Here is a 15,514-nt window from a genome sequence, read left to right on the forward strand (position 1 = left end):
AAAGCTCAAGTGTTTTTTTTTGGAGAGATTTTCGCTATAGGGCGCGTGCGCTCGCCAGACAGACAGAGAGAGACATAGAGACAGAAAGCGAGAAATCACCCCCCAGGGGGGATGGTCACGCTGCAATCCCTTCTCCTCCATTCTCCTCTCGGGATCTTGGGCACGCATGCACACGCGCCCGGCGTGAGTTTTAAGCCACCGGGTCCGGGACACGAACCGTGGTCGACTACGTGGGAGTCCAGTGACATAGCCATTACACTAACTGCTGGTTCCCACTCAAGTGTTTTTGATATAGAAGATCAAACCAACCACAACATTCTCTTTAGCCAAAACCTAATCTACAACAGGCTCTAACTCACTTCAATTTGATAAAGACTTAGAGAAGTGAGGAAGCTGCAGAAGAAAAGTTTTAATGCTTAACAGAAGTTGTCGGTTCCTGAAATTTAAGGAAAAGTGCAATGCAAAGTGGAAACTGCAGCAAGTTATCCAGAACATCTATCTAAGGTTATTAATGAAGATGATTACACTAATCAGGTTTTCAGTTATAGCCAAAACAGCCTTCTATGAAAGCAGATTCCATCTAGGACTTTCATAGCTAGAGATGAGACATCAATGCCTGGCTTCAAAGAAGAGGATGATTTTTGTGTTAGTGATAATAATGTAGCTGGTATTTTTATGTTGAAGCTAATTTTCATTTACCATTCTGAAAATTCTAGGACCCTTAATAAGTATGCTAAATCTTGGGGGCCAGCAGGTTGCATGGTGGTTAAGGTATCAGACACTCTCACATGGTTGACCATGGTTCTAGTCCTAGACCTGGAGGCTTGCTTTCTCTCTCTCTCTCTCTCTGTTTCTGGTGAGCACACATGACCTATAGCAAATCTCTAGAAAAAAAAAAAAAAAAAAAGGTAACCCATAATTGTTTTTAAAAAAGGTGTGCTAGGGACCGGCAGTTAGTGTAACGGCTGTGTTGCTGAACTCCCATGTAGTCGACCGTGGATTGAGGCCCGGACCTGGTGGCTTAAACTCATGCCGGGTGCTTGTGCATGTCTGCATAAGATCCTGAGAGGAGAATGGAGGAGAAGGGATTGCAACTTGGTCATCCCCCCGGGAGGTGATTTCTCGCTTTCTGTCTCTCTGTCTCTCTGTGTCTTTCTGGCAAGCGCACACAACCTATAGCAAAAACCTCTCGGAAAAAAAAAAAGTGTGGTAAATCTGTTCTGTGTTTGCTCTATAAGTGGAATAGAGCCTGGGTAGCAACACATCTGCTTGCAGTGTGGTTTACTGAATATTTTAAGCCCACTATGAGACCTGCTGCTCTGGAAAAAAAATCCTTTTAAAGATACTACTTCTCATTAACAATGCACTTAGTTACCCAAGACCTCTGAAGGGTGATGTACAAGGAGATAAATGTTTTCGTGCTTGTTAACACAACATCCGTTCTGTAGCTCGTGGATCAAAGTAGTAGTAATTTGACTGTTTTTATTTTTAATTTTGAAATTTGTTCTAGGGTGTGCGCTCACTAGAGAGAGAGGAGGGGGGATAGTGAGAAGGCACCCCTCAGAGGAAATGAACATGCCACAGTGCCTTCTCCATTTTTCTCTCAGGATTTTGGGCACCCATCCACATGCCCCTGTGTCTTTGAAGCAGCTAGCTGGGTTGAGGACTAAACTGCACAGTTGGTCATGTGGGATCCAGCTACCTTAACCACTGTGCCATTGGCTGGCTCTAACTCTTGCTATTTAAGAAAATTTATGTAACTGCATAGTTAACCATAGATAATGATTTCTCTGGATCTGGGCAAAATCATTTGAAAACCTTCTGGAGAGAATTTCACATTCTAAATGCTACTAAGAACATGTGAGGTTCATGGGAGGAGGTCAATATAAACATTAACAACAGTTTAGATGAAGTTAATTCTAACTGTCATGAATAACTTTGAATGTTCAAGACATCAGTGAAGGAAGTAACTGCAAATGTAGTGGAAGCAGCAAGAGAGCTAGAATTAGAAGTGGAGCCTGTGTTTGGCCTTGGTAGTGTGTGATGGTTGATGTTGCTACTCAACAGCTGAGGCCACATAGGAGCCCTGGGTTCCATTCCTGTCCACCGTATAGACCAGATACAATGGCATGCATTCACCTGTAGTCCTAACTACTGAGGAATTTAGGAGGATTATGAGTAGTTAGATTATCTGGAAAATGAAAAGGTGGAGGAGCCTCCAAATGTGACTGAATTACTGCACTTTCATAACCAAACTCCTTTTTTGTTGTTGAGGTTTTTGCCTTAGGGTTCATGCACTCACCAGAGAGAGAGAAATAGAGACAGTGAGAGGGTATATGAGAAATAACCCCCTGGGGGGTCAGCCACACTGTAATCTCTTCTCCTCCATTCTCCTCCTGGGATGTTGGGCACGCACACACGTGCATTTGATGAGAGTTTCAAGTCACTGGGTCTGGGATTCGAACTTGGTCGACTATGTAGGAGTCCAGCGATGTAACCTTTGTGCAATCTGCCTACTCCATGATCAAACTTTTATTTTTATTTTTTTCATGATCAAACTTTTAGAAGGAGGAATTGCTCCTTATGAATGGGCAAAGAAAGAGGTTTCTTGACTGAGTCAACCTCCACCACACCTACCTAGATAGATTAGGTCTTGCTAAAGGCTCAGATGATTGTTAGCATTGTTTTAGTAGTAGAGTATTTTTAAATTAAGGTATACCCATAGTTTATTTTAGACATAATGCTTTTGCACACTTGCACACTGCAGGATAATGTAAACCTAATATATGTGCTGGAAAACCAGAAAATTATCTGATTGGCTTTTTGTTAAATTCACTTAATTGTAATGGTCTGGATCTAAACTTACAATATCCCTGAGATATGCCTGTATCATATAGTAAAATATTAAACAGTAGTGGGAACCAGCAGTTAGCGTAATGGCTATGTCGCTGGACTCCCACGTAGTCGACCGCGGTTCGTGTCCCGGACCCGGTGGCTTAGAACTCACGCCGGGCGCGTGTGCGTGCGTGCCCAAGATCCCGAGAGGAGAATGGAGGAGAAGGGATTGCGGCGTGACCATCCCCCCTGGGGGGTGATTTCTCGCTTTCTGTCTCTATGTCTCTCTCTGTCTGGCAAGCGCACGCGCCCTATAGCGAAAATCTCTCCAAAAAAAAAAAAAATACTAAACAGTAGTTAGAAATGAATGAAGTATAAAACAGATAAATTTTAAAAATGTGCATTTATTGGGCATGGTGGTGTCCATCCTATGGAAAAAAAAACCTATGGAGGCTGGAGGATTGTGGCATCAAGTCCATTTCTCTCTCTCTGTCTCTTACTGTGCATGATTTTAAAAAAAGTATGGTGATTTAAGAATGTGAATTTAATAATATATATGAAGAGTCTTCAGTAAGTTCATGGAAAAAGCATATTATGAAAAACTCTTCATAGATCTCAAAACTTTTTTTACTGTTTATTGGTGGGGCACCAAACTAAACTCATACTTTAATCCCATTTTTCCACACAATTTTTTTTTTTTTTTTAATTTTAAGTTTTTGCTACAGGGTGTGTGTGCTTGCAAGCGAGACAGAGAGAAAGTGAGAAAGCACCTTGGGAAGACCATGCCACAATCCCTTCTCCAATCTTCTCTCAGGATTTTGGGCATGCAGGCACACATGCCTGGCATGTGTGATTTTTCTTGCTTAAAAAAAAAATTTTTAGAGAGATTTTTGTTATAGGGCACATATACTTGCTGGAGAGACAGGGACAGAAGTGAAAAGTCACCCCCAGGGAGATTGACTATGCCACAATCCCTTTTCCTCCATTCTCCTTTCAGTATTTTGGGCACGCACACGTACACTGGCCTGAGTTTCAAGTCACCAGGTTGGGAACTTGAACCATAGTCAGCCATGTAGGAGTCCAGCGATGTAACCATTACACTATTTGCTAGTCCTCTAAGCATGACTTTTTAAACCTCTAGGACTAGGACTTGAACTATGCAGTTGACCTTGTTGTATCCATCACCTTCACTCCTTTGTGGAGGGGCCATCTGCTAGCTCCTCCACAAACGTTTTGATGTTTACTCTTAAATTAATACTTTTTCTGTTCTCTGGAATATGTTTAAACTGGAGAAGTGACTCCACCATAGATCTTTGGTTCTTTATATCATCATTAAAGTCTCTTAAATTAGGATTTTTTTTTTCAACTTTCTCCATATACTTTAATATTTATTGTGATTCTTCTTGTATTTTGGGTTTACCTATACTCTGGAATGTCTTTGAGTAAATCTGCACAAAGACTTGAAAAGTCCGTGGTCCAGCTATTGAGAAGTTCAGTGTCTTTCCCACTGGCATGTCCCCTGTTGATGTCTACACTAGATCCCTGTTCTTCATCTTTTGGTATTTTGGTTCTTCTGAACCTAGAGTTGAACATCCTGTATTTCCACTCAGCTGAGTGGATTGGACTTTGAGACTAGATTTAAAATGACTGTTTCCTCCACAGTTCTATATGGTTTACATTGTGTTCTGAGTGAGATACAGAGAGGATATAATTATCTTTACTTGGAAGGGATCTTGGAAAGGATCTTGTAGGTGAGTTAGTCCCAAGGAATCAGAAGGGGCTTTACCCTCCCTTTTATTTTAATCGAATCTTAGATAATTTTCTTGCATTTACTCGTGAGTAGCATTTTGTATACAGGTAGTGTTTTTCTTTTTATAGTCAGAGACATATATCGTGTGTGTGTGTGTGTGTGTGTGTGTGTGTGTGTATATATATATATATATATATATACTGTTTATTTTTTTTCAGAATTTAAACAAGCAAGCATATGATTTGGCTAAGGCTTTACTGAAGAGGACAGCTCAAGTCATTGAACCATATATTACCAACGTAAGTCTTATAAAATTGGTTTTCAAAAGTATTAAACAAAATTTCTGCAAGTAGTATATACTTTAAAAATTTTGTGGTATTCTAACCATTAAGTCATATATTTTTATTCTCCTTTCTTAAAATTACTCTTCGATGATATTTTCTGGATGGTTAGCTCTCATCCTGTTTTCATTCATTTGCCTCTCATATATCACTTAGGAACTAAAACAGCTTTTATTTTGGTTGACAATATGTACTCTTTGTTTCTAATATTAGAAATAGAATTAAATGCGATTAGGTAAAACATATGGAATTTTCATTAAGCAGAGAAGTTTCTTAGAGCTTTTTGGAGATTTTTATTTTCATTATCCAGAGAAGTTTCTTAGAGCTTTTTGGAGATTTAAATTGATTTGTACAAGAAGAAAATATAAACTTAGCATCAAGACCTAGAAACTGAAGGCAGGTATGACTGGTAGTAGTGATTTGGTGAAAGTTGTCTAACTTTTGCTGTTCCTGAGCAAGATTCCATGTAAATCTATTTTTTCTGAGAGAAGGGAAGAATTGCAATAGAATCAGCCTCTTAAATATCACCCCAAATACCTACTTGTGATGAACTACCTCATGTTTATTTTTGGAAGAAATTTATTTTTTACTTGCTACGTTCACTGATTGAAGCTTATAGAAAGTCTTATTTTCTCATCACAATCTGTTGAGTTATATCACTTTAATGACACTATTTAGATGATATTTTATGTGATTGATACTTCCTGGAGCACAAATCTAGAATACAGGTTTAATGGTGTCCCTTGGAATGTGTCCTAGTTCTATCCTGCCACCTGTTTTTTGCTTTAACCTATCTCCAAACATATGAAGTATATAAATCTTGAGAACAGTGAGAAAGCAAGCCCTGTGCATTTAATTCTCTTGAAGATTACTAAAGGAGAATTATTCTGGTAGTATACAAAAATTTAAATATAAAATGTATATATGCTTTAAATTCAAAATTTATGTAAAATATATTATGAAAAGATGTACATTTAAAACTGACCTACTTCATAAAACAGTATCTCGGTAAATCCCAGCATTCATTTTCTGGCCTTACGTCCTTAAAAAAATTCTAAGCATGTGATGATTTGGAAAGATGAAAATTTTTTTTTAAGAGAGATTTTTGCTATAGAGCATTTGTGCTCACCAGAGGGACAGAGAGAGACAGACACAAAGCAAGAAATCACCCGTGGGGAGGGGAGGGGGAATGGCCACACTATGGTCTCTTCTCCTCTGTTTTCCTCTTGGGATTTTGGCACACACATGCGCTTGCCTGACATGTTTTAAGTTGCCAGGTCCAGGACTTGAACTACAGTCAGTTATGTGGGAGTCCAGCAGTGTAACCATTATGCCATCTGCTGGTCCCAAGGAAAAATGAATTTTATTTGCAAGAAAATTATTTTGAAGGTTGAACTTTTAGTAGCTGCAAAAACAAATTATGTAATCTTTCACAATAGCTCCAAGATTGTAGGAACTAAAAATACTGGCTTCTGAAATTTTATGAGTCTTCAATATTGGACTGAGATAAATTGTTTGGATTGAGTGTTTTCATTATTGATTTTATGGCACTTGACGTGTTTAGACCTAGACTTAAGCATTTTGCAGTTACTCTTTTTCTTTGCTTACAAGTGCCTCCCTATTTTCAACACCCAGTAGAGCACATTAGTGAGCTCCTCCTGGTGGTCATTTCTTTAAACTATTATACTCATGCCAGATGTTATTAGGGGAACACTTATCTTCTTCTGGCATAAAAATAAAAAAAAAAAGAACATATACTGTGTTGGTTTACTTTATAGGAGAAGGAAAAATAAATATTTGATTGGGGTAATTAAAGGAAAAAAGTTCATAATAGAATGATGATATTTGTTGGAACCAGGTGACTAGGTTCATTATATTAGTCTTTTAATTTTTGTGTGTGTTCAAAATATTTATAGTAAAAGTTGAAGAAAGAAAGAAGATCCAAGGAAATACTTTTAGCTGTACAAGATAATCAACATAGAAACTTATCTATATTATTCATACCTTATGTTAATTTCTTATTATTCTTGCCTCCAGGAGTGGAAATACCTCCATCTCTCACCTGCCTCCCGGTTTCTTGTTTGTCTTTATCAGAAGCTGAGATGCAGGGGACAGGGTACAGATAGTGATTGAGCTTTTTCCTCTCTTTACTTTGTGAGTAATTTTTAACCACCAGAAACATTCTCATAAACATACCCAGAAATAATGCTTTAGATATCTAGATTCCTGGAGCACAAATCTAGAATACAGGTTTAATGGTGTCCCTTGGAATGTGTCCTAGTTCTATCCTGCCACCTGTTTTTTGCTTTAACCTATCTCCAAACATATGAAGTATATAAATCTTGAGAACAGTGAGAAAGCAAGCCCTGTGCATTTAATTCTCTTGAAGATTACTAAAGGAGAATTATTCTGGTAGTATACAAAAATTTAAATATAAAATGTATATATGCTTTAAATTCAAAATTTATGTAAAATATATTATGAAAAGATGTACATTTAAAACTGACCTACTTCATAAAACAGTATCTCGGTAAATCCCAGCATTCATTTTCTGGCCTTACGTCCTTAAAAAAATTCTAAGCATGTGATGATTTGGAAAGATGAAAATTTTTTTTTAAGAGAGATTTTTGCTATAGAGCATTTGTGCTCACCAGAGGGACAGAGAGAGACAGACACAAAGCAAGAAATCACCCGTGGGGAGGGGAGGGGGAATGGCCACACTATGGTCTCTTCTCCTCTGTTTTCCTCTTGGGATTTTGGCACACACATGCGCTTGCCTGACATGTTTTAAGTTGCCAGGTCCAGGACTTGAACTACAGTCAGTTATGTGGGAGTCCAGCAGTGTAACCATTATGCCATCTGCTGGTCCCAAGGAAAAATGAATTTTATTTGCAAGAAAATTATTTTGAAGGTTGAACTTTTAGTAGCTGCAAAAACAAATTATGTAATCTTTCACAATAGCTCCAAGATTGTAGGAACTAAAAATACTGGCTTCTGAAATTTTATGAGTCTTCAATATTGGACTGAGATAAATTGTTTGGATTGAGTGTTTTCATTATTGATTTTATGGCACTTGACGTGTTTAGACCTAGACTTAAGCATTTTGCAGTTACTCTTTTTCTTTGCTTACAAGTGCCTCCCTATTTTCAACACCCAGTAGAGCACATTAGTGAGCTCCTCCTGGTGGTCATTTCTTTAAACTATTATACTCATGCCAGATGTTATTAGGGGAACACTTATCTTCTTCTGGCATAAAAATAAAAAAAAAAAGAACATATACTGTGTTGGTTTACTTTATAGGAGAAGGAAAAATAAATATTTGATTGGGGTAATTAAAGGAAAAAAGTTCATAATAGAATGATGATATTTGTTGGAACCAGGTGACTAGGTTCATTATATTAGTCTTTTAATTTTTGTGTGTGTTCAAAATATTTATAGTAAAAGTTGAAGAAAGAAAGAAGATCCAAGGAAATACTTTTAGCTGTACAAGATAATCAACATAGAAACTTATCTATATTATTCATACCTTATGTTAATTTCTTATTATTCTTGCCTCCAGGAGTGGAAATACCTCCATCTCTCACCTGCCTCCCGGTTTCTTGTTTGTCTTTATCAGAAGCTGAGATGCAGGGGACAGGGTACAGATAGTGATTGAGCTTTTTCCTCTCTTTACTTTGTGAGTAATTTTTAACCACCAGAAACATTCTCATAAACATACCCAGAAATAATGCTTTAGATATCTAGATAGGTATCCCTTAATCCAGTCAAGTTGTCAACTAAAATTAACTGTTGCAAATATGTACTCAATTAACTGTAATGCAGGATAAAATACAGTAAATACAGGGACTAGCAGAAGGCTTGGTAGTTAAGGTGCTGGACTCCCACATAGCCAACTGTGGTTTGGGTCCCAGACCTGGTAGCTAGCCTCTTTCCTTGCTTGCTTTCTCTCTCTCTCTCTCTGGGGAGTGCATATGCCCTATAGCAAGTTAGAATATGATAATAAATAAAGTTAAATCTTAAAGATACAGTAAATGTAATGAAAACAAAGTATATTTGGAAGGTAGGGTGTTTATTGATATTAATTGATGAATCACTATGAATTACTTATTCTTTTATTGTATATAAGATGAATTCCATGTTTTATCCTTTTTATAGTAATTTTCTACCTACCGTTAGAAAATATTTTGATATACCTAGCTTAACTTTGTATAAAATAATGAAGTTGGTTGAGTAATAGTTAAGATTTTAGAAAATTTATTTTATTTATGGTGTTTCTACTAATGATATTTTTTTCCTCAAAAGTTTTTTAATCAGGTTTTGATGCTTGGGAAAACATCTATCAGTGATTTGTCAGAGCATGTCTTCGACTTGATTTTGGAACTCTATAATATTGATAGTCATTTGCTGCTCTCTGTTTTACCACAGCTAGAATTTAAATTAAAGGTAACTATTGTAAAAATAATATGATTTTGTCAATCAGGTGAGCAAAGAGCATTATTTTGACTTTTTATTTTTACTTACAAAACACATATTTGTTTTATTGTGTACAAGATGAATTCTGTTTTGTCTATAGCTCATACTATTAGAAAATATTTCGATATTCCTATTTTAACTTTGTATAAACTAATAATGAAATTAATAGAATGATAATATTTTAACCAGATATAACAAATGAGGGAGTAGATTATCATTATGTATTTATTTGTGCCTTGCCTGTCTGTGTATCTCCAGTTCTGGCATGGTGCCTAGCAAATAGTAACTGCTTAATAAATGATTTGTAAAGTGGTATTTTCTTCCACGTATTTTTCAGATAGTTTCAAGTTGGCTAACATTTAAGGTCATAACTATACATCAAATAGGTTTTCAAGGCACCATTTATAGCCATTCCTTTGATTACTTGATTGAATCAGAAAAATAGTTTAGGGTTAATTATTCACAGAGTGTGAAATGCTAATTGTTAAAAATATTGTCTTACACTTGCCTATATTGGAAGTTTATTTGCTTTTCTCTGAGTCCTCCAAAATTTTGTCGTGGCATGTCCCTGTTGCCTTGTTACTAAATTATGCCTTAAATTGAATTTCTTTCCCAGAATTGGGGAATATAATTTTCTCTTTCAGATCATTATGGGAGGATTAAATAAAGCTAATTATTATTCATCTTTGATGGATCCTAGTATACCATGCAGAGAAGTTTTAAATGATTTTTGTATTTTATTCTTTTTTTTTTTTTTAAGAAAGATTTTTGCTGTAGGGTGTATGTGTTGGCTGGAGAGAGAGAGAAAGAGAGAGACAGACACACAGACAGTGAAAAATTACACACAGATTATGGTCATGCTGCAGTCCATTCTCCATTTTTCTTTTGGGATTTTGAGGACACATGCACACATGCCTGGCGTGAGTTTCAAGCCTCCAGATATAGAACTTGAACTGTGGTCAGCCATCTGAGAATCCAGCGATGTAACTATTATGCCATCTTCGGATCCCTGTATTGAATTTCTTGTTTCTAAAAATTTGAATATATTTCATTCAAAAATGAAGTAAGACAAAAAAGCTCACATTTTTGAATGACCCAGGTAACTAGCAAATAATTATTCTCATTTGACTCTGTATTATATTTTTGATACATTTCTTAAGTGAGCTACTCAGTTAACTTCTTGGCCTCCTTGCTCTCTTTCAATGTTAGTGGTTTTGGTGAGGCAGGATGCAGTCACATCTCTATTTACTGATTTATCTGATTTTCTCTGAAGAAGATATTAAGTAAATTCTGTGTGCATTTTGCACACACTATGAGAATTTTAAAAGCAAGGAAGTATTATTACTGCTTTCCATAGACTTTTCATATTGAAGGAAGAGAAAAAAATCCTTATATGGTAAGAGGCCAGGGACCAGCAGTTAGCATAATGGCTATGTTGCTGGACTCCCATGTAGTCGACCATGGTTAGAGTCTGGGACCTGGTGGCTTAAACACGTCGGGTGTGTGTGCATGTGTGCTCAAGAGCCCAAGAGGAGAATGGAAGGGAAGGGATTGTGGCATGGCCACAGGGGGGTGATTTCTCACTTTCTGTCTCTTTGTCTCTCTGTCTTTCTGGTGAGCGCACGTGCCCTATAGGAAAAAAAACTTCTCAAAAAAAAGGGAAGAGGCCAGATCTCATCAATGTTATAAGAAATAAAAACAGCATATAATTGAAGCATGCAGAAGCATATAGAATAAGAAGGTGCTAATTGAATTTGTGGGACATGTTACAGTTAAAGGTAGTACGAAAAGTAAGCTTAAATCATTCCTGGCTGCATATTAGAATCTTTTTCAGGTGATTCTTAATAAATCAGTTAAATATTGAGGCAGTAAGCAGATGAGACCAGTTGAAACAGAATTTTAGGAGTTGAATACAGGCATCAGTTTTCTTTTTTTGTTTGTTTTAAAAAGCGTTAGCATTGGGACCAGCAGTTAGCGCAACGGCTATGTTGCTGGACTCCCACATAGTTGACTGCAGTTTGTGCCCCGGACCCGGTGGCTTAAAACTCACGCCGGGCGCGTGTGCGTATGTGCCCAAGATCCTGAGAGGAGAATGGAGGAGAAGGGATTGTGGCGTGACCATCCCCCCTGGGAGGGTGATTTCTCACTTTCTGTCTCTCTGTCTCTCTCTGTCTGTCTGGGGAGCGCATGCACCCTATAGCGAAAACCTCTCCAAAAAAAAAGCTTTAGCATTGATTTTTTTATGCAGCCAGGCTTGAGAAGTACTTAATTGTAGGAATAGAGAGAGAAATAATAGAGATAGTTAGGTCATTTTGTGATGCTTGAAATGCTAGGCTAAGCCATAGTTTGACAATCTCTATGTAGTGCTGTCCATAGCACCTTGAATATAACTGCTGTTTGGTAGACCTAATAGCCACACTTTATGTTCAAGTCTAGTGTTACTGCTGACTCATTCATTTAACATTGTGTCATTCATTGCTGCTCGTAAAATCACCAGTAAAATTGAGGTCTTATACACAGGCAAGTAAAATTGGAATTTTAGTTTTTGCGTGCACAAGACTTCATAGTTATGCTGTTGAATTCCCTTTAGGAGTCTAATGTGTATAGATGAACCAACTCTTGTATTAGGACAGTTCAGTGCATAGTTATTTCCACAAAGAGTTAAAAAGATCAATTACACAGTTTTCTGAGAACTGTATGTCTGGACTGTATCAGTGCCTATTCTTGGAAACCACAAATAGTTTTTTAAGGGTCCTGAGTAGATTTTCTAACAGTTGGTTTTTAAATTTGATTCTGAATGAAAATAAACCTCAATTGTTAGAGCCTCTAATATTTAATTGAATGTTTGAAGGTATTATATAAGGGGTGCTGCTTTAATGTGATTTGAGATGATTAGAAAATTTATAGTGACATTTAATTTTGTAAAAAGTATAGTGAACATTTTAATGTTAAATTTTCACCTGAAATTCATGGAAGGTTTCCTGTGGAATAGGATAAGGGGAGTAATAGGAAAGCAAAGGGTATAGCCTTATTCTTTATATCTACTTCATGGTTTTAAAATGGTTGCTTATGTATTGTCTTAGAGCAATGATAATGATGAACGCCTACAAGTTGTTAAACTACTGGCAAAAATGTTTGGGGCAAAGGACTCAGAATTGGCTTCTCAAAACAAACCACTTTGGCAGTGCTACTTGGGCAGGTAAATGATTTCTGTTTTTTTGCTTAAAACTAATAATATTTTACATTACTTACTGTTTTTTAAAAATATTGCATTAAGCTGTATTCTCTGAAATTTTAAAAATGAAGGATTTTATATATTGAAATTTTTGAATGCCAATATTGATTGGCCATATTTACAATTTTCCTTTTCTTTTCATCTTATTGTGTTCTCAGTAATTTTGAAAGGATGACATATTTTAAAACTCATTTCATGTAGTAGAACTGTGACATTAAAATGTCTTATTTCAAATCTGTGATTAAGTTTGACTGAAATGCCTCTTTGAGACTCCTCCACAAGAAATATTTAATTAGATTATATTGCAGTATTGAAAAGATAAGTACATTTACAGAATGACTAAATAAATGACTATGTATCTTTCTCTTCCGAATCTCCTTTATATATTTCTTTATGAAGGGAAACAGTGACCTGGGTTGATGCTTTCACTAATTCACAAAACTCCTGAAATTGGTTGCAAAATTTTGTACCTATTTGTGTATGTCACTTCTGTGAGAGTGGTTAATTTCATTATCTTTTTAAAATGGTCCCCTGACTTTGAAAATCTTAAAAGTGCTAAATATGCTCTGGCTGTAACCTACTTTGATCTTTAGGAACACTTTTCTCCTCATATAATCCTCATAGTGATAATGCAGTTAAGTATAAAAGAGTAAATAAACAGGATTTGAAGACTGTTTGATTCTGTTTTCTTTGCATTAGTATCACTACTTTCCATCATGTTAGTAATAGAACTGTCAGTGATTATAATCATTTTCCTCTTTTGTTCTCATTTTTATTTGTTATATAGGGATATAAACTTTTTTTTTTTTTTTTGAGAGATTTTCACTGTAGGGCGCGTGTGCTCGCCAGACAGAGAGAGACATAGAGACAGAAAGCGAGAAATCACCCCCCAGGGGGGATGGTCACGCCGCAATCCCTTCTCCTCCATTCTCCTCTCGGGATCTTGGGCACGCACGCACACGCGCCTGGCGTGAGTTTTAAGCCACTGGGTCCGGGACACAAACCGCGGTCGACTACGTGGGAGTCCAGCGACATAGCCATTACGCTAACTGCTGGTTCCCGGGATATAAACTTTTTTTAAAGCTTTTTAATTCTTGATCTGATTTCTTTGTTCTTACTCAGCTCAATAATAACACATATTGAGGCAAGCTAAATTAATAAATATTAGTCCATTGTCATTGTGTTTGAGTTTTAGATTTCTCCTTTAAATAAAGTTCTTGGACTATAGGATAAAATGTTTTATCAGTTTAATTAAATTATATAACCCAGTTAAACTCTATTTCATTTAATATTTTGAAACAAAAATATATTTCTAACATGTAGACATTTACTACATCTTTAAATTAGTACTTATATTAGCCAGACTTCATAGTTTCATAGGTGGGAAATTCCTGATTTAAACATAAATCTCATTTCTGTAACATTTTAATTTCTCTCTCTCTCATAGAGAGAGAGAGAGCTTATGCATATGTGCCTAATTAAGACATGACATAATAGAAAATTGTGGCTTTATGTTGATAACTTAAAAATATTTAAAGAAATCATTATTTTAGTTCACTTTTTATGATGAACTGATATATAGAGATTTTGAACATCTATAGTAAAAGACAATGAGATAGCATGTTCTTTTTTAAAGGAAAACACAGTACCATCTGTGAAATTGTCTTGGTAAAAACATTGAGCCCAGCTATAATTAAGTCTAAATCCAACTGTAACAGAGGGACTTGTAACATCAGAATAATATAGTCAGCAAAATCTAAACCGTAGAAAAATACTACACACACACACACACACAAGTTGATGCACAGCACATTTCAATGGAAAGAAGAGAGAGGAAATGTCAAATTAAAGGTGACTTAAATGACATATCAGCCAAAGTCTTAAGTTTTTAGAGGTATATGTTAAAATATTTGCATTGAGTCATTGACAAACTCATGATACTTTGTTGTATAGAAAAATCGAAAAATACTTTCACAATGACCTAATAGACATAATATAAAAACCGACTTTGTTGTTAGTAGAAATGTAATAACTGTGATGATTAACTGGGTAGGACTAATTTTAGGTAAGTTTTAGAATCATCAAATGTAAAATAATATTAGGCTTAATGTGACATCCACCATATATTTGTGAATGCCCCATATTTAAGAAAGAATATTTTAATGGAGGAAAAGTTTTTTTTTCCATACATAGTATAGGACTTATTATATGTTTCTGTAGAGTATATGTAGATATATACTTCCATGAACAGATATATATGACTCTATGATATTTATAAGAAAATTTGGTCATTCTGATGCTTATGTTTGAGCCAAATGTGTATACTTTAAACAGCCTTTTTAAAATTACATAGTTTTTTTTTTTTTTTTTTTTTGAGAGTTTTTTTTGCTATATGGTGTGTGTGCTCACCAGACAGACAGACAGAAAGCGAGAAATCACCCCTGGGTGATGGCCACACCGCAATCCCTTCTTCTCCATTCTCCTCTCGGGATCGTGAGCACAAACACACATGCGCCCGGTGTGAGTTTAAGCCCCTGGGTCTGGGACTCGAACCACGGTCGACTACATGGGAGTCCAGCAACATAGCCATTACGCTAACTGCCGGTTCCCCCAAATTACATAGTTCTAAAAGTACACTGTCCAAGTTTACTATAGGATTTTTGGAGCATTCATATAGTATATCAAAAAACTGAGTTAAGATGGTCTGGTGCCATTTTTTACTTTTTCTATGTAAGTTGTTCTTTCTTTAATTAGATAAATAAATTCAGTGCAGATTAAGCACATGTCTGTTTCTCTTATTTTAAAGATTACTTTGGGGAATCAGCAGTTAGTGTAATGGCTATGTCGCTGGACTCCCACGTAGTCGACCGCAGTTCACGT

General features: G+C 36.2%; 1 protein-coding gene across 5 annotated transcripts in view; it reads left to right on the forward strand.

The window, feature by feature from the left end:
- PDS5B (PDS5 cohesin associated factor B) overlaps nucleotides 1-15,514 on the forward strand; it is a 226,504-nt gene that overhangs the window by 96,665 nt on the left and 114,325 nt on the right. For all 5 annotated transcript variants that reach the window (XM_027775693.1, XM_027775694.1, XM_006158446.3 and 2 more), the window contains exons 7-9: nucleotides 4,804-4,884; nucleotides 9,229-9,369; nucleotides 12,483-12,598. In XM_027775693.1, the coding sequence (XP_027631494.1) occupies nucleotides 4,804-4,884; nucleotides 9,229-9,369; nucleotides 12,483-12,598 (338 nt within the window). The remainder of the gene's footprint in view (nucleotides 1-4,803; nucleotides 4,885-9,228; nucleotides 9,370-12,482; nucleotides 12,599-15,514) is intronic.

This window comes from Tupaia chinensis, unplaced genomic scaffold (assembly GCF_000334495.1).
Source record: "Tupaia chinensis unplaced genomic scaffold, TupChi_1.0 Scaffold000597_1, whole genome shotgun sequence".
Lineage (NCBI taxonomy): Eukaryota > Metazoa > Chordata > Mammalia > Scandentia > Tupaiidae > Tupaia > Tupaia belangeri.